The 23945-nt window shown below is 36.5% G+C and overlaps 1 protein-coding gene across 12 annotated transcripts in view; it reads right to left on the reverse strand.

Moving 5' to 3' along the window:
- TENM2 (teneurin transmembrane protein 2) overlaps window positions 1–23945 on the reverse strand; it is a 641052-nt gene that overhangs the window by 366685 nt on the left and 250422 nt on the right. The window contains exon 1 of one of the 12 annotated variants that reach the window (XM_049829392.1): window positions 13716–13784. The exons of the other annotated variants lie outside the window; for them this stretch is intronic. Coding sequence (XP_049685349.1) covers window positions 13716–13761 — 46 coding nt within the window. The 5' untranslated portion in view covers window positions 13762–13784. Of the gene's footprint in view, window positions 1–13715; window positions 13785–23945 lie in introns of those variants that run through there. 12 annotated transcript variants of the gene reach the window in all.

The raw sequence follows: 23945 nt of genomic DNA on the forward strand, positions 1-23945 counted from the left end.
TTCCCTGAGTGTTTCTCTTAAGCATTGTATTTTTGTTTTACAGATAAAAATGAAAATACTGCATGCTTTATTAGGTTCAGCTCTCTTATAATTACATTTGGGCTAAGAGACCAATGTTGTTTGTCAATGTAAAATGCAGCTCTTTGGCACAAACGGTTTATTTGCTTGTTGTTTCCCCCTCCACCTCTCTGGCATGTGTCAAATGTTTAAACAATATGATCTTGATGGCAGATTAACGTTAGTACTTAATGTACAAGGTCTACTTTCCAATGCAAAACGCAAACTGAGAAAATGTAATTGTTTTAAAGCTTTTTTTAGAAATTAGTTTACGTTTAATCAGAATGTATTTAAATGAAAATAAAACTCACACTTGAAAAAAACCAAAAAAACAAATGTAAATCCATGCCAGCACTTTCCAGTCTATAGTACAGTCTAAACCAGCAGTTTAGAAGCACATAAACAAAAATACAGTAGTGTAGGTTTGAAACAAAAAAGTTGTAATGATAAACCTCCTGTAAAAAAGGCCACCTACTAGCTATGGTCCTAACAAGCTGTAGCACTACAAAACATAATCCAGTATGAAATAAGGGTTTCAGATTAAAACTTGGTTGTATAATACAAAGTAATCAAGCCATTAGTCTACTGATACATCACAAGTGAGCATAGTGGCTGAACCACACTGTTGGTTACACAAAAATTAGCACTAATCAAATGGAGTAGGGCTAAAGGGTTCAAAGATAATAGCAGTTAGACAATTCATGTATTTACTGGTCATTACATCCCTGAAAAAATTTAGTCTTCAGTCATGTTTCACTCCACTCATTCTCTTGTGTGTGCACTATGCTTTGCACCCACACAATGCAGAATCAAACCCTTCTCACTCTTGTGACGGTCACCATGCACATCTTCATTCACACAAAAGTGTGAGCCAAAGTCCTGTAACATTGCCCTTCATTACAATTTCATGATTGAAGTGGATTATTTTCTTTGCAACACCTGTGTTGCCAAACCTTGTTTATTGACATCCATCATTTGTATACTTGAGAGTATACAAATTAAGAACTGTACCAGTACTGCTACTTACTGAATTTTTGTTTTACTAAGTATGTTCTGCAAGGATGTAGCAAAATTCTGAAATTAATACAAATTCAAATAAAGAAATATAATATATACTCCCTCATTCTATCGTTATCATCTAGGTCCTACCGATTAGAACAAAGATTCATTCTGAGATTTAGTAGAACAAAGTCATTTTCTAAAGCAAGCACTTTTCTCTTAGTAGCCTCTTACTTCAATTTGCTCATAAGCAAGAAGAAAACCTTTAAAATATTCAGATGCTACATCTTTATGTAAGTAGGTTATAATTAGATAATTAACTCAACAATGCATGGATCATACCTTCCCACATATTTGTTCAGCACTTAACACAACTAGACTTTGACCTACTGAGACATACGGACTCTACCCAATGTAGATCAGAGGGTGGTTTCAGCAGGGAAAATAGTTTGCTGACAAATCAGTTGATTTGGTTCCAGCTATAACACTGACCTACTTGCACAACATATCGTAAGGCATTTAAATTTCACTACTTCTTGTAAGAGAGAAGACAACCCATCTCTTTCACAAAGAAGAAACTGGGTTACTGATTCCTGATTTTATATTTTAAGTGAGCAGATTATCTAGGTGCAATTCTTACAGCATATGAATTCAGGCTTTCTCTTTCCAACATTCATAGAAAGGATGAGCAATTGTGATATTCCATTCTGGGAAGTAAAGAATGCAGAAAGACAAGGAGCTACCCAATCCCTTTTCTCCAAGACCCAGTAATACCAGTGACAGAAAAACAGATCTAAGTGCCTGTCCACGTGTGAACAAGCACGTGTGTGTAACAACTGCAAGGCTCCACAAACTTAAACGAGGGAATACTGCAAAGATAAATTAATTAATATTTATAAAGCACTCAATCTCAAGTGCTTCTGTAAAGATCTCTCTCTTTTGCTTTCTTGGGTTCTGTTATCAAACATGTTGGAGGCATAAATAAATACAGGTAGGACATAGAAAGCTACTCACATGACTATTACCGGTTGCGCTTTAAGAAAAAGTAGTCCATTTCTCTTCTATCAGATCCTCCTCTGGCCCTTCTTACTACTTGCACACAAGATCCTAGCTATTCATAATAAAGCAAACCTCTATATTTATAGGCAACAGTATGGTAGAACCAAACTTTGAAGAAAACAAAGAAAAAACAGTTATGAAGACTCCAATCCTTACAAGTATTTTCTGATTTCTTAAACAAACAAACAATAAACAAATAAATAAATAATGGTAAAGTAACTGCCTTGAATAATAATCCCTTTTGTCTTTATTTGAAAAGAAAAGTATTAGCTAGAAGCATTTAATGAATCAAACTAATTCCAACTCAATATGGCATGCGCATCAGTATATCAGATATTGTTTATCTAAAAAGTTTAACTGACAAGTCCCTCTCAAATTTTCTTGCAATGTCTATTCAAAATCTTCTCCTTTTTGATCCTGTTCTGAAATCAGAAGCAAGTTGCCTCTAGCATTTGGAATTTAGCTGTCAAATAAATCTCCATGAAACACTTTAAAAAAAAAAAATCATACCAAGTTTTGAAAAAGTTACACTCTGGCCTCATTCACTACTGAAGGCAGACATAACCTCTATACATGACTTTTCTGCCCCCACCTAATAACAATTAATGCTTCACGTTCCTTTCTACCATGAACTTTTAAGAAATTATTCCTCTAGTAAGATGTTCTATCACTGAAGGTAGTTTATACAGATCAAATTAAGCAACTATCATTCCATGTACAAAAGTTTCACTCTTACCACTTACACCACCTGTTTTCCTCGTTTGCTTTACATTTTGGTTTAGACTCTTCACACTGTACATCTATGAGGAAAGGAATAACGTGCTTTCATGTTTTTGGAAACCAATCAGAATATTAAGGTATCAATGCAATTAAATAATTAAAAATATAATGATCTTGACTGAAGAGGTATTTCAATATACCTCTTGGCATAATGATAGCAATTGAAAACCCTTCTAGACTGCAGCCTACTTGGCACTTGCTTATTTATCAACTTATTAATTTCTATTCTGTTTACAAAGTGGAGGTAATGAAGTAAATCTCAAAGAGGTTTTGGGGTTTTTTTGGGGGGTGAGGGTAGTTCTGGTTGAAGCCACTCTCCCTGCATTAAGGGAAAGACTCCCATTGAATGATAAAGGACTCACTGTTACACTATTACAGGAGATGAATTGCATTAACCCCTGCCCTTCCCCATTGTACTAGCTGCCCACTGGAAACAACAACAGAATTACTAAAATCCCACACTCTCTAATGGGATGGTAATAGGATTCAGAGGCCATTAGGGTAAAGGCAATCCATATTTTATAGTTTAATAAGCTCTTGCTGAAGATGCTGGATCCCTCTTCAAAGCCAACAATTACTGATTTAGTAACAAATCCACAACAACTGTCAAGACTGCAGAATGCATTTGAGATGAAGTCAGCAGCTTATGGTGACAGACTTTAAAATGTGCATAGAAAAATGAAACCACTTAAATTGAAATAATTTGTAATTTTACAGTGATACTGGTTATTACTGTCATTTCAGATTTCTTTACATCTAAATGTCATGGTTACTCAAGTTTGCACATAATTCTCTCAGAGTTCTGTGGTATTTGTTTTAGAAGGTAAGCACTTTTGTCCTGTTTTCTAAGCATACACTTCTTGTCACAAAGAACTAAAACTGTGAATGCAGAACTATAAGAGACCAACTGAGTCATAAAATCGTTCTCCACAATCATAGATAATCACACAATTTATTAATATTATGATCACCTATAAATGGATTGTCTACTAGGCTGTAGATTCAAAAAAGCCCATCATTCTCCAATAGCATGCCTTGAAGTGTAGGGTGTAAAATACATACTTACTCTGCCCACTTATCTTAACTGTTTTTTAAAAACACCATTTTAGATATTTTTGAAAGGTGGATGTGCTAAATATTTTCTTAGGTCCTTTTAAGGTAGAATCTTATTGTCTATATTTTGCTGTATCCAGTTATTCTCCACTCTCTTGTGTAACTGACTGGGGACATAAGGAACAGTCCACAGAAGATCCAAGCCACTCCTTACGTTCCTGAAAGCAAAAATGTGTCTCACCTAGAAACCCACCATAACTGCTGCTGGATCTAAACCATCCCTTTCCACTATAATTTTTTTTTACATTTGTGATGGGGAAAAAAAAATATCCTAAAACAGATGCACATTTAGAAGTGATAATTCTGAGACTCAGTTTTACCCCACAAACATTCATACAGTTTTCAGTGAGGTAGACATGAGCCACTGTATCTAAAAATATGGACCACTGCTATTATAGTATAATCATTTTGTGCCTGAGAGCTCATAATCACATAAGCACAACAACAGGTAAGCAAAATAAAATATTCGGACATATATCAACTAAACCCAAAAGCCTGCAGTCATTTCAAACCAAGGAAACCCATTCTTCACCATTTGTTTTCAATAGCTCTGACAGCTTTGTCATATTTTTGAACTTTAATAAATATCCATTTACAGAGGTAATATTTCTCTTTTGCTTATATCAACTTCAGTTGCTTTTGTGTGTTATACAGATAAACTGTGAGATCAGGCTCTTCAGCATTAATTCCAGCACATGAAATAACTCTATAGTAAAGGCCACAATATAAAATTCTGAGGGGCCATACTAGTTTCTTTGTGCTTAAAATAGAAAACAAGCAGGTTTTCCCCAAGGTAGTGGTTCTTCGGATATTAATTGCCTAGTAAGTCCCCCTCTCAGAATACAGCAGAGTGTCCAAGGGAAACCAAGTTTAGCCCAGCTTTCTTTCTAAAAATGTAATCTTGTCCCATAGTTCAGTAAGGTACTTTGAGTGGGAACTCACCAGCTAACAAAAAAAAAAAAAACCCCTCACCAACTCCCTGAAAAATAGTAAGGAGGCACAAATAGGAACACCAAATTGACTGTACATTTCTCAGCAATGGATTGAAAACCCAGGCTTTTCCACAAGTCTGCCTTCTCAGCAGCATCCCATCTCAGCATGTCTACTGCTAGGAACACAAGCAACGGAGAATCAGAAACAGTTATGTTTAGCTGTGTAAAGGCATGGCACCTAGACCTCTTTCATGCAGACACATTATCCAATCCTCTTTTCTGAGGTGACATTTTCATATATTCAGATACTGCAATTTCACATACCAGGACCAGGCTGATCTTCAAACTTTTCTGTACTGTTTATGTGGAGAGCCACCAGACTTCAATAAAGACCATGCATATTCAGTATTTATCAGAACATATTAATAATGAATGTAAGTACGTCTTTCATTACCTCCACAGTTTATGTTTAAACATACATTTAATGAAAATTTAGAGTTGATAGTGTTCTCGCTCCTCCAAAAGTAGACACACTGAGGTTTGAGCTCCACTTCTACATCTTCTTTGCTTTGTCACATCTCATGCTTAAAGAAAGTTTTCAGCACACTCAAAGAACAGTGGGGGAAGAAAACCAGAATTATTCCTGCAACAATTAACATTGTTTAGCTCACTATTAAAAAAAGTTCCATACACTATTTGAAACATGCCTTCCAGAGTATCTAGGGACATCATAGAGATTTTTGAAGCGTAACTTCCAGGCAAACTAACAGAAATAACTAGAAGCCAAATAAAAAGGGAATTGATGACCTACTAATTCTAGCACAGGAACTGTCTTATCAATATCTTACAATACAAAACATAACTACAACATGAACAGAAGAAAGGTATCAAATGCCACACAAATAGCCTCTTTGAAGAGAAAAACAGCATACAAACCAGTAATTTCTTAGGACCTGTATATATAGATAAATTTAACAGCCTAACTATATTGTTTATTCAACAATATATATGTGTCACTGTAACACAGCCTGACTCTAGAATCAGATTTTTTTTTGAGTTCAGGTAGTGTGGTCAGGCAGCAACTGCAAGCGTCTTCAAATACTAAAAGCCATGTGTAACCATAGCGGTATAAAGAGTGCTAAAGCTACATTAGTATATTTTCCTATGCAAGTATGCCTTAAAAGGACCTATGTTGCAACGCAATCATTTATCAAACTGAACAGTAATTTTTGTGCTATGGATACATACTACCCAGTTCCACTTTTTAAGAACTATTGTGTTTTCTTTTTGGACTAAAGGTGGAAAACGTTTGATCAGTGGTTGGTGAATTAATGCTTGGTGAGTATCAGAAAGTTTTAGAAGTGTTTTGTTTTCTTTTGAGACGTTTCTTACAAAGATAAGGAAAAATGTGATATTAGTAAAAAAAAAAGAAATAAAAACCCGCAATCTAGACAGTACTGAAACCAAACATGCCCAGCAGGTGCCATCATGGAATCATCTCTATGAATCAACACATAACTGAATTGTTGCTAGCAGAATGCCATCTGATTAATAAACTTATTATTTCTGTGCTCACCACAGTGGACTTAGATTCCAGTATCTTTTTGGTCTGATACTGACAAAAAAAAAAACATCAGTTCCATAATGTAATGAACCAGTTTATCATTCTCCTCCAGAAAGGATGGAAACATAAAACAATGCGCTCACATACATTCCAGAATCAGTAAACTTATTAAAACATCTACTCTTCCATTCAGCTAGCTCACATACTTTTATTGTTCAGACCAGTCTGATTTTTTTCAATATATAATTCAAAATCCTGCACCAAAGCCATGATAATTGTGAATCAAACAAATAAAGAATATATTAAAATCCCCACACACCCTGCTTGCCTGCTCTAATGAAGATCTTGAAAGAACCATATCGGTGTTAACTCACATTTCATCTATAACACCCTTTCCTACCTTTCTCAATTATTCTTTAGCAGAGAATTATAGTTGTTTTAAATTTTGATGTTAGATCTATAAAATACCACTAGAAACAAAAAACTCCTTTTCACTTGCAGCATAAATTAGAATTTATATCAACTCCTTCAGAGATAAAAGCTCTACATCTGCTTAGTTTCCCAGAAAACCAAACCAAACAAAATCAAGTCATGGAATAAAAATAAAAAAAAAAACACCACCAAAAGTGCAGGTTGCAATAAGAAACTATCAAAACAGTTTTTAAAAAGAAAATAGAACCTTCAATCATAAGTGATCAGTTCATTCAAAAGATTTCATTTTAGAAGGTGGTGAACAAGGATAAAACAATTAATTTAATGCTGGCCAAGGCTAACTGGGTAAACATGAAAAGAAAATGTGTTGCCTGGACTGTAGTCCCAATTTGCTTAGCATCTGACATATGCTGTCTCAAAAGACCATTTTAATTTTTATTTCAGTCATTCTAAAAAATCCTCTCAAAAAAGGCAGTAAGGAGATGCAATATAATGAACTATAATACAATAATCATGTTTTGGATTTCTGTCAAGTTTCTTAGAACATAAATGAGCATTTATCAGGAATTTGCCCAAAACAAATAATTTACACTCATTTCCACAACAAGGCAGACATGATTCTCTTTCATTCAGCTCTTTCTTAACTCTGATTAATTACTTCACTTCCAAATTTCATTAGAAACATATTCATCTTTTCTAGGTAGCAACAACTGATACGCTGCATCTCAGAGTCTCATATTAGAAAACTGAACATCTGCCCATTCCTTACATTCTACTGACCTCTAGAGACTGTATGTATATATGTATAGCACATATACATTATTTATGTGCATGTACAAATACTAGAGCAATGTCTCAATAGATTGACTTCAGAGAAATCTGTATGCAGTATTTGATGTTACAGTTTTTACTCTAATCACAAATTGTTCTTAGAAACATTTTCTTTCCTGTGTTTTCTAGACATGAAGAATCTCTTGCTATTTTTTTCCCTTTCCTCTCTGTGTCCTTCCAACCCAAACACACCATAGCCTTCTTTATCTGTTACATACAGAATTAAGCTACAAGTATGAATATCAATATGAATATTGAGATAATCCAGGTTTCATTTAAGCATGAATACCTGCCAGGGAGGGAGCACCATAAAGCCAGAAGATCCGAGTTACTGAAAAATAGGCATTATTGCATGTAGAGAGAGAAGTCAAGTTTCTCACAACTCAGTATTGAGACTTCTTCCTCCACCAAATGATAACATCTTGCAGCAGCTTCCTTGTGTCCATTTTGCTGCCAGGGAAAAAACTGTACAAAAGCCTGTGTTGGGTTTGACATTTAGACCAAACAGAAAGAGCTGAAGGAGTTGGATTTGTCAGCTGAAACCTATTCAAAATAGACATTAATCCAATAATAAAGAGAAATGAGGAGAACAGAAAAGACTATGTTCCTCCATAACAATGTTAGCATAACTGGCATTGTTATGACACATTACTTGGTAATACTGTGTGGTCAAGTATAGGAAAAAATATTACCACAAATATATACAAAATTAACATGTGAAATTTTAAAGGGACGTTGTCCAACTGAAAATACTTTGCATTGAGTTTCATATCAAAAAGCCCAGAAAATATACAAGGGGTTTTCTAACAATGCTAATGTTTTACAGAGAAGGTCTACTCATAACATGAGTGGTCATGACTTTATCCTCCAGAACCTCATAGAAAAAGGTAAGTTTAGGAGAATGATCTGAAAAAAGAGTCCTACTTCAAAAAGCTTTGGCTAAAAAGCTTTTTAGCTTTTTTTTTTTTTTTTTTTTTTTTTTACTTTGGAGGTGGAGGGATAAGACTTTTTAATGCAACATTTTACACTGTTACATCATATTGCACATGATAACAGAACACAAATTTTATTTGATTTAGAATCAGCTATGAGCTACAGGTTGAATTTTATTAAATCAATATAAGCTATAGATAGCAACTGAACTTTGTATCTTTCAAAAATTGTATGCATGAAGATAGACTAAGAACGGCATTAGCTAAATATATTTTACACAATACAGCTAAAAGAAAACTTATATCCACTACTTCAAGTTACTCAGGAGTTACTTCAGCATAAACGAGGAAAAATATACATCCATGTCTTTTCCTTTAGAAATAACATCCTTAAGATAACTTCATTGCCAAATCCTATTTCTATTTCTTTTAATTATTTTATTCACCTTATATCAAATTTTAATGAAATGATCACAGTGATGGAACAAATTATATAGATGCATTTGAAACAATCTTCCCAATAAGTAATTAAATTACTGTTATCTGCAGTACATTTTCCTATGTACACATGACAGCTTTATTTTTCAATAACTTACTGCAAACTCCTAGACATCCATTCCTCCTGTATTTCAATAATGTGAGACTGGGTTTGTATTTTTACATTTAAAATGGGCTTAAATTAAAATACATAGATTCAGATTTGTGTGTTTGTTTATACGTCCATAAGTGTCCACAGACAAACCTAGAAACACAATATTGCTGCTACTGAGAAATGTGGCACCAGACTCAATTGCAGCCAGAATTATTTACCCTATTCAGCTATTCTGAGCTTTTCATAGTGTGCTCATAAACAGAATTCCACTATACAATATGCTTGCTTTTCTCTTCATGACTTTGAGAACAGAGAAATACAAAGATAAAAGTTTATTCCTTAGGGCTATATTGTGTCATAATCCCTTAAACTGAATTTGCCAATGTTTTCAACAGGGAATTCTCTTTAGAAACTGATAACATATTACGATCTTTTAAACTAAATTACGTACCATTTCATTGAACTCACAAGTCTGAAAGTAAACTGAAGTAGGGAAGGTACAAGGACATAGTTCTGGTAATATTCTCTCACTGGTAACAGTCAGACTTATTTTTCTGAATGACACAGAATGGTAAAAGTGCTCAGGAACTTTTGGCCATGCCCAGCTGAGATGCCTAATGTTCAGTATCAACCTCCAGTTGTCTCTAAAGGTCTAGGAACTTCTAAGTTTGACCAAAAAACCCTGCAAAGCACTGTACATGACTATTCAATAAATATATATAGCATTGATGTTTTCTAAACCATACTCGTGTAACACAGGAAGATTTCACTTCTTCCACATATAAAGTATGCAGTTTTCTGAAGGTTAAGGAATTACCTGAGTATGTACACAGTTGTATATATGAACAGATTCAACAATAAATTAAAGAAGCAGAACGTTAAGGAAAACCCCTACTGGCAATAGCAAATCTGCATGGGAAAAATCCCATCAACCTAAAGCTTGTCAGATTAAAGAAATTTTGGCGCACACATTTGCGAAACTCCACAAAAATACTAAAAACCAAACTACAATAAATAATCTACAATGCAAATGACATGGGAGATGACTGTAGAGATCTGCCACACATTTTTCTATCTGCATTTTTTTCCAGTTACAAGCAGAAGCTCAAATGTTCTTACACAGTAAGTAGCAAACTAAATAAAGCCATGCTGCTATGTATTATAAAATTTTAATCCTACAAACTGAAATCTGTTCTCTAAAAAGTTTTCAACTAATTCTTGTTTTTTCTTTTTTTTTATTTAAGGTACAAATAGGTACAAACCAGCTGAATGCAGAGAGATCACATTTTTATTATGACTAGTCTAGTTTTGCATGTTTATCCTACTTTACATGAAAAGCTAGGATTAAAGAACCAACACAACACACATTACTGTTTTGAGTTTGAAATCAGTTACAGTTGATGATCATCTCCAAAAATAAATATTCCCACAGATAGAGGTCAGTGGTTGCCTGAAATTGCATCAGTTAGCGCCTGTATACTAGAAACCTCCACTCCTTTGGGACTGCTCTATCATTTTATAAGATTAATTAATAAAACAGTAGTTTTAGCATAGGACATCACAGTTTTCTATCCACACATTTGTCATTAGTTACTCTACAATTTATTGATCTGAGACTCATCATAGGATTTCTCTCAGAATTTAAGCACGTAAGAAGATGGTAACTCACAATTGTTCATAGTAAAAAAAAATAATGTACAAATAAAAAAAATAACGTAGTTAAGAAAGAGGGTTAGTTTTTGCTTTTAATTATGTTATGTGTTGATCTGGTAAGCTCTTACTGTTCTCAACGGAAAGCAACTTCACTGCATTGGAATTCTAATTTTGAGGTTGCATGCATTTAATTTCTTAATTTATAATTAAACATTTGTATTTTGTGAATGTATTTAAAAAAACAAACCCAACCCAAACTTTAGGGATACTCTTTCAGCCCTTCCTCTGAGAGCACACACATGTGAAACAATGTTAATACTAGTGATAAAATGTTAAAAGTGGCAAGTGAAAACTAAAAACCTTAAAAACCCAGTTGTGTCTACATGTGGCTCATTTCAGCACATGTACCTCTTCAGATTTTCAGGTTGAATAGAACCTAGGATGATGATGTAAAAAATTATTGATCTCGTATTATTAAACTACCAACAGCCTGTATAACCATTTGCCTTGAGATTTTTCTTTGGCTTTTGTAATCTCACTGCATTTCTTTTCCTCTATGAAGTAATCCTTACTTTGCTCTCCAGCAACATCTACTGGAACATCAGTAAAATGCTGCTATTTCTATTAATCACCCACTTAACATCTAGTAGGTCAGAGTTAGCAAATGCCAAAAGGAGAGATAAATGATCTGCAATTCAGATCCTGCATTCTGGGCTCAAACAGATCAAGTCAGCTCCTCTTCAACCTTCTAGTTTTCTGCCATTTCATAAGGAACAAATTCTCTATGACTAATTCATATCAAAAGTCATCTACCATTTACACTTAGACGCACTTTAAGTCACAAAATATCATTTAAAATACCACATTACATCCACGACTTCCATTTTTATCAGACAAGTTACTCTTAATTTCAGTTTGATCCAACATGCACTTAAACAGATCTGAAACATAAGAAGAGCTTGAAAGAATGTATAGAAACATTTTGAAAGGTGAAAGAGAGGTGTAATGGCAATTCCAATGACAAATAATAAACAATAACAAGTTCAGCAAAACTATAGTTAAAAAGTAAAAATGTCCACTACAAATCAGTGAAACATTTAAAAGTTCTTTTGTCTGATTTTAAGTCCTCAGAAGAAAATCTGTCCCTTTATATGAGGTTGAATGTGTATGATTAACTACCACTGAAGATAAGTAGTAATGCATGAAGTCCCTCTACACTGATGGGAGACTAGGCTTCCCTGGGGGCTTGATCCCATTCAGCTGTGTGGTGGCTTGTCACTGCCTGTCTTGTAAAATCAGCTACTGCAAATGCACACAGAAAGCACTGCCACTGAATTTTGCAAGGTACATAGCACTGCGCATTCGTATGTCTGCACGCAGGATTGAGTCATTAGGGTAAACTTGCATAAAGACAAAAGTTCTCAAGTAAACATATTAATTTCTATCTGCAGTATCCACATTTGTAGGTCTGCAACACTAAAACCTACCTATCAAACAATGTTTACTCTATGACAGCTTATAAAGTTAGTTTTTCATACCTCTGCTTTCAGAGCCAGTTAATTAGTACGCTACTTTTACAAATAACTCTGACCACTGCAATATTATGTGCTTTCCTTTAAATCCATAATAATAGTCTAACTATCCTTGACTGCTCGTTCACTTTCCAGTATGACAATGACATTCAGAACATCACTGCTGCTCAGAATCCCTTCCTTCTATTTAGAGTCTTAGTTTGCTCATACAGAAAGCAACTCTAAGTGCAGAAATGTAGGGAGAGAAAAAAAGGCATCAAAGCCAGTGAAGACCAGAAACAGAAGTCCCAATAGCTAAATATTCCAGTTGTGAATAAAAAGAAGTTATCGGCATGTAACATTTTAAAAGTAATTAAAATTATTTTTGCTTTTGGAATCCCTATAGAGCCTCGAGGTATTTTTGTAGAGAATAAAAGGGCATGTTTCCCAAAACCACAAACACTTTAACCTATATAATTTTATATTATCACAAGACTTAAGTTCATAGGCTTTGCCTGACAAATTAGCTCCTCTCAATAACTGTTAAACAGAAAGCCCTTTATTGTAATGCAAGTGCACTTGTGGACAGCACTTTCAGAGTTAACTCCATTTGACAACTGACATAAATCCATTATTCTAATTTGGTGATTGCTTTACTAAACACAGATGCAGTTTATGAGTTTTAGTCACGTATTTCATTCAGGATGCTACTTAATCTCAATTTACAAAACATAAACACGAAATAGGTTTTACAGTATGTCTAAAAGGGTATAGCTATTCATCCGATGAAATGCCAGGCAAACAAACCATATTCACCCAGACCTAAACTCAATGCTAGATTTTACCTTACTAAATAAATAGTAAATAAGTACAATTAATTTTTATTTCAGCTGTTGCAACCAAATTGCAGAATGCCAAGCTCCTCGAGGGTTGTAAGACTCAAAAGCTTTTCTTATACTGAGATTTAAGCAGTGAATTTAACCTTAAGCAAAGTCCAGGTTTCACAAAAGCTGGTTCTCTGATTTATTTTGATACACAGAGAAAAGGGAGAAAGGCAATCATTCAGTGTGAATACAGCATCTTCACAAACCCATTTCTAATTCAATTTATAGCACATACTTTACATCTTAAACAAAAGGAATCTGATACAACACCGATGCTGCCTCTTGCTGCAGTTGCTTGCCTCAGTTACAAAACGCTGAAAATCTACCGCTCTGACCAAGCCACTCCATAAAACATTCGGATTCAGGCACTTCTTACCTGCCTCAGTTGAAGGCTTCCTTCCCTTGTTAGCAGTATGAAGCATCCTCTAGCTTTCCCAATCCTCACCACCAGCCTCAAATTGCACAGCTAAGTCCTCTTTTTGCAAGAAAATGCTTATTGAAAGTGATTAGTTTTTGTTGTCCCTTTTAAGTCCCTCCTGCGGGAAAGAGCAGGGGAGCGATGTGACGCCACCTTTTAATCTTTTGCAAGAGTGAAAAGGCAGAAAAGGAGCGCTCGATCAAACTGAGCTTCACACATGACTAAAACTCGCCTGAGAGGCTGCAAGCTCTGGCTAAAGCACCACTAGGCGTAAGTGTAAGAACAGAGAAGAGGGGAGAGTCAATGAAATGTGACAACGTATGTGCATCAAAGACAGGAAAAGAGGGAGAGAACAATAAGAGAGAGATCGAGACAGCAATGAGAGAAAAAGAAAGAATGAGAATGTGAGGGGGGATAAGCATGAAGAAAAGATAGGAGAGTTTTGAAGCAAAGAATTTGCAGAATAAAGCCAAAGTGTCTGGCAGCTTCTGTTTTTATCTCAGTGAGCATGACATACTGCCTCTCTCATTTAGCAACACATTCTTGTCTCTTCCAGGTTTGAAAACTGAGATAATCACAATGTGTGCCTGTTTTTGCCTGATTGGCATACTTGTGTGCAGCATACCTGAGATTCCCCTCAACCATCTTCTAGAGATGCATTTATGTGCAAGTAAGTTCATATATTCATTAGGAAAGACACCTCCCCTCACCCCCCAAAATCAGGAGCTGCTAATTTCTACATCAATTTACAATATAGTTTAACTGGCAGATGGAATTCTAGTTATAACTACTAACAAACTGCCACTGATAAACAAATGACTGAACAAATGTTTAATGTTGATAACTGAGTTTTCATAGCAACAAAACACATTAGCATTGATAAATCTGTGCTTAAAAGAAGAGGTATTACAGACACTGTCTTCTGTTTATCTTGTTATTTCTATATGAGGTTGCACTAGGTAGTAGGAGAAGAAAAAACGGGACCCAGAACTAACATTTTTAAAGGAATCCATCAGAGGTACGATCAGATCTCAAATTTTTTAAAAAGCAATTACGAGCTAAAAACTAAATTTAAAATTTCAGATTTAATTATGAATTCTTACTCATTTAGAAAAAATCCACACACTCAGTCCTCATACAAGTAGGGTTCATTTTCATGTAAGATGGGGGTGGTGCCTGTGGGGGAGTTGTTTGTTTTTTTGTTTGGTTGGTGGTGTTTTCTAACTATATATATCATTTATAACATTAGGACAGCTTCTGTAATTTGCTTTCTTTATACCTTTTACCTTTTTAAGGTAAAGGCAAATAGGCTTTTAGCCGACTGACAATTGTCTGCAGAACCAACACAAGTTCACAATCAGACTTGGTTATTACATGGAGAAGTAAGATTAAGAGGGCAGCAGAAATATAAATAAACCTGGAAAAGAACATATATATTCTCTTTGCTGCAGCATCCTATTTGGGCCTCCTCTTGGATCTTAGCATCTCAACTCTATTAGGGAAAAGGAAGGGCTATGTCAGTGACATAAGATTCTGGAAATCTGGATCTAGATCTCAACTGTATAGCATACTTCTTTGTTAGCTTATGCACATCACAGTGCTACGTTCAGGCATCTGTGTCTTAAGGTACCTAGCTAGTTTAAAAAAAAAAAAAAAAAAAGTTTTAACAGCTCTACACAACTTGGTATCCTCTTTTGTAAGGGTTTCCCAGTTCCACAGATGAGGTTATGAAGATGAGTTCATGAATTATTATCAGGGAATCAGTGCCCAATTTCAACACTCAGTATTTAAATATCATTATCGTACCACAAATTTTACAAGAATTGCTGTTTTTCTCTGAATGTTAGCCTCCAGAATCTCACCACAAACCACCATATTAAGCTCTGGGCAGATGGAATCCAGTTTTCATATTTGTAAAGTAAAACTTGAAAAACAACTCTTTAAGCTTGCAAACTGTCCGAAACCTCACACTTAATGCTAAATTTGTGAGTGCTTCAGTGTTTCACTTCCTACTTTTTGTCCCCTGAGGACTGGCAATACACTTACATAAATATGGATCCATTAAAATCAGATTCTCACTAATTTTGAGCAACCTGCATTACAACCTTAGAGTAAAATTTACCATAAGGAGAAAAATATTCATAAGGACACCGGGCTTTTAAACCTCTCTCCATATGTGTATCAATACAGCATTAGCCTGACCTAGCAAAGAAGAATTTTGTGTGATGGTTTACATCAAGTATTTCTCCTTGCTCTGTTGGTCTAAAGAATCTAATCCAAGCAGTGCAGCTGCTTTAAAGGCCTCCTGTTTTCTCTTCCAGACATGAAGGAAATAAACACAACCTGAAGATTCAGGGGGACAGAAGGAGGAAGGAGAAATAGAGATCCATGTGTTCAGTTATTGCAAGTTTTTCCAGACTATTATTAGTAAATACTATAATGGAAGTCCCTAGCTACCTTTTAAAGAAAGAAAGAAAGAAAAAAAAAAAGAAGAAAAAAAAAAGAAGGGAAAAAAAAAAAGAAGGAAGTACCAAGTTCCTATAAGAAGCTCACTCTGCCTATGTAGTGAGCATAAATATTTAACTTAAAATTGGTAACAGTAACAATTAGGAAAGAGATTTTTCCTGTGTATTTCCCATTTCATTTTGTATTTTCTCACCCTTATTGGTAAATTGCTTGTCTCATGGAAGTCTTGATAAGCAGTTTCCACATATCTTGCAATGTACTAGATTATATTCATGACAACAATTTTCAAAAACCACAAACATATATACATACCTTTATAAGTATTTATCCATTCTTACGGGCTTATCTACAAATTCACAATGCAATCCAAACCCTGTATTTACATCCAAGGTCAACAAAACACTTGAAAACGTGCATGCAGTTTGTTTTTCATGAAAGATACAAGATTGTGTTGCTAAAACTAAGCATAAGCTTACACATACTATACTAACTAAATTCTTTTCTACAAGAACTGACCTTGTGTTTGAATTAGAAATGTTTGGACACTGAACTGCTTGAGTCCTGACAGCTCCAGTGAGCAAAGCAAGTTATTCTCCTATGGAAGTAAGTTATTCTATAAATCAGCCACATTTCCATAAGACAGGCTAGGTTTTTGACTAACATGAATGCAAAACCTGTATTTTACTGCTGTTAAATGTACTTCCACTTAAGCCTCCTCAAGAAGTACTCCAGTAGCATACAGGAACCACACCATAGAACATCACAAAATAACTATACAATGAAATGTACTAGTAATGTCATTTTGTGCAGAGGTATAAATAACTGATTCCCAGCCCATTTTTTGTACTTTCACCATTACAGAGAAAACAACTAATCAGAGCTTTCCCTCAATCTTACCTGAGGAAGCCAAGTCAAGTTTAATTACAGAAAACCTCTTGGTCCCTTACTTCTCTACTCTACTAGCAATCTGGATCATTCTTCTATTTGTTTTAGGTCTAGGATTTCATTAGCCTGCATGCAAATGCATACTCTATGTCTGTGACTTAAAACTTGCATAGTAATAGAATAGTGAAGAACATTCAACACATGGCATTGTTTCTATGATGCTGAGTCCCCCTCCCCACAACCCCCTACTGGGAAAATGAATCGACAGTGTTATCTAGAAGATGGAGCATCAGGACAGCAAATTATGGGGCAATGAAGTGGCAAAAGGCTACAAAAGTACTCCTGCCTATTAAAGGGACTACTGGCCAGAAACACTCATTGAATACATATCCTTTGGAGCTAAATCAAAGCCTCTGGCTATGCAAAGAGCTAATGACCACATTCTCTTACGAATATCCTTCTGTATTTTACATCTAGGAAAGGCGCTTTTTTTGCCAATTATCCAGTTGAATGGCAGGAACAACAAACTAATTTTTCCAACCTTTTGTTTTTGTTTCTTCTGTTTCAGACCTGAAAAAAGACTGTGTCTGAAAGCATTTTTTTTTCCAGTTATACCAGTTGGTTTAATAAAAACATAACACCTTTTTCCCCACAAATCTTGTTTCAATAATACCTTTGGATCTTTCTCTCATGCCACACCTGTAAAAGTAGAACGGCACTGTGAGGCCCTTCATCCCTCCCCAACGACCATTCTCTAGACTGCAGTCTGTTCACTGCTCAGAGGAAATACAAGAGAAGCACAAGGGCTAGAACAGAGGCAGAGCACACACACAAAAAATCCCTTCTGTCTTACATTGTCTACACTTAACTTCCCACTGTCCAATTTATGACAAGTTAAATTGGTGTGGTAAAAGAAGTGTCACATTCAGACATAATTTTAATGGGGAGAGGCCCAAGATAAAGATTTTGCACAAGCATAAGCTACATGTAACATCCTGGCAAGGTGGAGGAAAACATGTGATGCTATTGCTGGTATGAATTATAAAACCACCTAAATAATGCTTTTTGAGCATAACTGAATACATGTGAAAGCATCATTATAAATCGTAATTGTTTATGACCTCCATTTGGTCCAAACACTATAACCTTACTTGCTATATGCATGGTTGAACAAATTTGTCTACGACTGCTGGTGTTACATGATAGAAGAAATAGCCAAGTGTCATGCAAAGGAAACAAAGAAAAAATAGCAGCAGAAGCTTCTTCAGCAGAAGCAGCTTGTAATTTGGCTCTGAGTCATATGGATTTCTTAATGGCTACTGAAAATAATCTTTGATTCTTGTAATTGTCAACTAAGTAAGTGATAATAACTAATACCTAAGTTGTTATTTGTTTATATAGTTAATTTTTAGTTTTCTCCATTTCATAAAATAAGTGTTAATGTATTATGAAACCAGTCATTTCATGAATGAATGGAAATCAGTACTTTTGTAAATTTTGCTTGACAGACAAAATAAAAAAAAGGAGATAATCAGTATGTTCCTGGTTATTTGGGAATACTAATTTCAAAGGACATATAATTCCCTCCCTCCCCTCATTGTATTTACTTGTTAAAACCATACAGGAATATGCATTAAAATGACACTTCAAAATTCAGACTTCTGTGGCACCAACTTGTACGACTGCCTGCTTGGTACATTTCTGTTTAGAATTTTTTGCTCCAACTGTAGCTCCGAATACAGTCACACAAGCTAAAGCCTTTTAAGACTGTCATCAGACGTCAAACAATTCCTGAACTATCTCCCAGAGATGATTTACATTTTTTAAAACAGCAGTAAACTGATTACCTTCATCTGTGCCTAAACGGTAGCCAGGTCACGTGAACTTCCTGTGCCTCAATTAACATTAGGGATTGAAAGAATAACTTACCTACAAGGTACAGGTTTGCCTGCCATGATTTCTTCCTATAACATGGGCTGAGAGCTCCTTCACACTGCATAGGTATGTTCTGCTTGCAAAGACAAAGGCCAGCTTCCAGGAGAGTGATGTGTGGCTCGTAAAGGATTTTCTTCACTACTAGATAATCCAAGTTCTCTACGTGAAGTACAAATCTACACCAAGTCAATAGAGTACATAGCTTCACAGAGCGTACAATTTATTTTAGAGTACTGGGCAACACGCTTAAAAACTGAACAAAGCCTAGTTTTACTGCCCTGTCCTCTGAATTAATATGCAACATTCATGCCTTAAGTATACCCTTGAGCATTCAGTACTTCTCTGAGCCACAGCTTTGAAGATGTGTTGGTTTCCTATGCACTAACATGACCTATATTCAGGCTGACTTCTATTCTGAGATTATTTCTGCTGTGAGTTCAATTCCAGATGCTATATACATTGCTTTGCTACACCTGTGATACAGATGCCAAAAAGCAGAGGGATGTCAACAAATTAAAAGGCCACTGCTGTCGTTCCCTAATAACCAGAACTCATCAAAAAAACATCCTTTTCTGTAAGCTAATCTTGGCACAAGCATATTTCCTTGATAATGTAGAAGCACAGAACCAAATCTAGAAACCTCCTTAAATTATTTGTTGTTATGCCAGGGTCCAAAGACCTGCTGACTTGCCTGGAGCTGAGCTTGATCTGTGCCATGTGCCAAGGATGCCTAAAATGCTTTCAAATGGGGAGGGCCTCCCTAAGAAGGGAGAATAATCCTGTAAGAGACAACCAAAAAATGAAGGGAAAAGAAAAGAAAAAGTTATTAAAGAACAAAGTTCCAAGATGAAAACAGAAAAATGGTGCTCCATCTCTAACACAGGGCACGGTAGAGGAAATGGAAAACTGGGACAAAGGTCTTACTTTCTAACACTTGTTCCTGTTTACTCATGTCCTGATCCACAATTTTTGCACCAAAACTCCAGTTTTCACATTTATAGTGCAAAGCTCTTACAGGATTAGGTCTTATCCTACTAGTAACAACTGAAAATTCATTAAATGCTTCAAACCGTTTCATGTAATGGTCAAGTGGAATAGTCATATACTATACTGGAACACCTAAAATTCCACTTATCTTGTGAAACAAAACTATAAAGCCCTCTAAGTCTTCTAGGTCAGCTGAAAGACCCCTAGAGAATTCTGAAGGCTTCCATTCCTGCACATTTATAACAGACCTATGATGAACAGTTAACTTTACACCAACAGTTACCACAGCAGTGATGATGCAAGAAACACTGAACTGCTATACAAGCAATACCACAACAGTATATAAAAACAACTGCACAATCCCTACTTGCTGCTTGCATATGTGTGGAGTCCTACTTATAACATGAGTCAAGATGTTTTTTATTAAACTGTTTCATGCTGTATCTATCCTATGACTCAAGCAAATGAGTAGATAAGAAAAAGGGTGGGTAGTTTCAAGAAAGTCTAGTTTACTATCCGTCTGTTGTTGTTTAGAATATAGAGTAAAATTCTACCAAGAAGGCATATAAAAGCACCCTTAAAACACTTTTCTTGGCATGCCATCAGCTCTCATCAGACATTGGATATCGTTTTTTATGAACCTTTGGTATGAACCACAGCAGCTGTTCCTGTCTTTATCCCTGTCACACCACTAACAGAAAATGCATAGTGAAGCAAAAGACTAAAAAAAATTTGGTAAAAGTAAAGTACTGATTAGAATGTTGAGAACAGCAAGAACTTGACATGATTGACTCTTGAGAACTTTAAGACATAGTATTTTAAGTAAATTGTTAAAAAGTGACAGAAATGTTCAAAAAAGCATATGTATATTAAAAGTTCTATAAAAAGCGAAGATGACATTACATTAGAAATGACTAAAACTTAAAAAAAAATTAAACGCACATTTTAGTTTTGGTTTTAAGACAACTGTTTCACAGTTCTGAAATGCAACCAGATCACATTATAAATACCAAGATGTGGCTTTTTAGGTATGTTAATTCTCTTAAAAATATCCATAAGTAACTTGCTGTATTTAAAAATAAACAAAATTTAATAGTAACTTCCAATATTTTTTTCCTATATCTTTTTATCTTTAGAATATACAGATTTTGATTCCATGGAAACTCAATTGAGACTGTGTCATTTCTTCCACTCAGCTGACTAAAAGCACTGGTGAACTATCTGGCTGTTATTTGAAATGTTCTTCAACTTTATGAAGTCAGACGCATTAGAGCAAAAGCTTTCCAGTAAACAGTTTCTGACAAAGTGAAAAAAGTAGGCAACAAAAATAAGTGTTAACTATTTTTACTTTTAATATTTTTCAGCCATCCAGTTTATTTCAGCCATTGTAATTTTTTGACATTGTCTCTCCTGTGACAATCACAGAAGCAATTCAAAACTTTACTTATCAGCCAACTCTCTTTGACAATAATCTGATTCTTACTTGTAAAATCTGGAATAAACCAGCACAATTTCAGATGCTGAATACCTAAAAAACCCTCTGGAAGTCACCAGGAATAGATATGAACTAGGCTACACAATATGATGGAGTCACCACACATATTTCCTGGAAAGTGCTCATCTTAATGCACAACACCAAAAGCATGACATTTAAGGGGTCCAAACTTGGAAAAAAACCCAGACAGACTATCTTAGAAATGCTCCAATTGTTCAATAACCTCCATTTCCTCTTTTCCTGAACCTCCTCATTTCTTTTTTTTAGGGCTTTTTGAAATACACTTCCTCTCTCTGTGACTCTACCCCTATCTATGAAGAGAATATAGAGGCAACAGCTGGTGTATAAGGGTACTTTGAAAACTACTGTTGAAGAGATCAGGGAGGGGTATCAACACATAAAAAAAAGAAACACACACACCCCCAACCCACCAACCAGAACTTTTAAGCTTCCCCCCACCACCACCCCAATACCCCATTTTTCTCCATTAAAACTGTGCTTATTGACCTCAATGGGAAAATGTTTGGATCCCTGGTGGAATTTTATATAACCTTACTCTTTATTCATGATAGATTTTCTGCTGATTAAGGTTTCAAAGTAACTATAATAATGTAAAGCAATGCTATGCTGTTGTGATTTTTTTTTTAATATAAAGGATATGACTGCAGTCATGCAATGCATAAGTCATAGAGGATGTTTTAAACATTCCGTTGCCCTGCTTATCACTATCACCTAGTTTTTGTCTCAACTCTAACAGATTTTCTGTTAACCAAATTTACAGAGCATTAATTGGCATCAACTGATACATGTTCGCAACAAAGAAAAAAAAAGTGTGAAGAAACATATAGTACTGTGAATTTCATTTTAAAAATGCTTCTTAGTTCAGTAAGAACTAGCCAAACCCATCCTAACATCATACGTAATGTCTGATTCAAGGCCTAAGTAGTTCCAACATGTTTTCTGGTATTCACCAAAATGGAAACATCTCTTTATGCTTATCAAGAAGTCCTTTAAGAGCAATGAAAGGGTGCTATTGAAATACTTTCAACATCTGCTGATGTTTAAAGCTCAGAAGACATAATAAATGTCTACCCTAAAGGTACCAGGAGGAAAATGTCAGTCCAGGATAAGCCACCTGACACTAGGCACACATGCATTTCTCTTACAGATGCTAGTGAAATAATGTCCACGCAAAATCAATTCGCAGCCCTGCATTCCTGGAGCCAAGTGCCACCCTCAGGTAGCTCTAAATGCAACGAAGGGACTCACCAGCGTGTGGACCACAGAGCGCGCCTTCAGGTGGCCGTCAAACTTGAGGGCAGCACGTTGTGACTACCCCTCCTTGCTGAAGGGTCTCGAAGCGGCTCGTGAAATTAGGCAAGCCCCCAAGTGCTGCATCACAATGAGCAACCTCTGTTTGCTGAGATGGCACGGAGTGACTTACGTCTACAGGATGACCGAGCCTGCCAAACTAGGGTTGCATTAATCACTGAGTCCGAGATGCATTTACGAGTTTTGTTATGACACCTGACATTTATTAAAACGGCAAGTGAGGAGGACGTGAGTGCTCAAGCTGTTCAGCCACGAACACGGTGCTTTGCCCCCCCAACCATTAAAACTGAATTTAACATAGCTGTATGGGTGGCATCTGCAGAGAGGGCTGGGAGGCTGGAGGTTTCGCTCTGGGTGCTTTCACCTCTACCAGGGCTCTCGCTGCAACACTGAAACGCTTTTAAGACGGAGTCTCTCTGGGTAAAGGTTCTTGGGCCAAGGGAAACCAAAGCTCACTTCCTTCCCACCCAGCCCCAGCCCCAGACCTGCCACCGCCTCTCCTCCTCCAGCCTGGCACGCTTCAGCATTGACCTGAATCTGGTGTCTCTTTGAACAGGGAGAAAAAGGAAGGATAAAGAAAGAATAAATAAATCAATCGACGCCGAGTTTTGCTTTGGCCGGGGTTGGGTATTTGGGGGGGGGCGGAGAGGGGGGTGGTCGGGTTTTTTGGTGGTTTGAGGGGGTTTGGGTTACTTTTTTTCTTTGGGAGGGGGAGGCGCGTGTTGTGGCGGTTGTTTTTAACTCGGACTCGGACACAGAAGCGGCAGGAACAGCCTGGCTCCCGCGGAAATTCCCAGCCCTCGGCGAGGCCACCGCCCGGCCGGAGAGCAGCCGCCCTCCGCCCCCCGCCCAGCAGAGCGGCGGCCCGGCCCCTCCCGCGCTCACCCTCCCCGCTCCGACGACACCGAGGAAAAGCCCCGCGGGGGCCGTCCTGCTGCGGCCGCCGAACGGCCCGCTCGCCCGCCCCACCTCGCCCCGCCGAGAAGCCGCGGTCGGCCCGCGCCCCCCCGTCAGACGAAGCAACACACCTGCGGGCGGCGTGGGGTGCAGTGGAGCGGGGCGGGGCGGGAGCTCCCCCCGCCTTCCCC

The sequence above is a fragment of the Accipiter gentilis genome, chromosome 26 (genome assembly GCF_929443795.1).
Source record: "Accipiter gentilis chromosome 26, bAccGen1.1, whole genome shotgun sequence".
NCBI lineage: Eukaryota > Metazoa > Chordata > Aves > Accipitriformes > Accipitridae > Astur > Astur gentilis.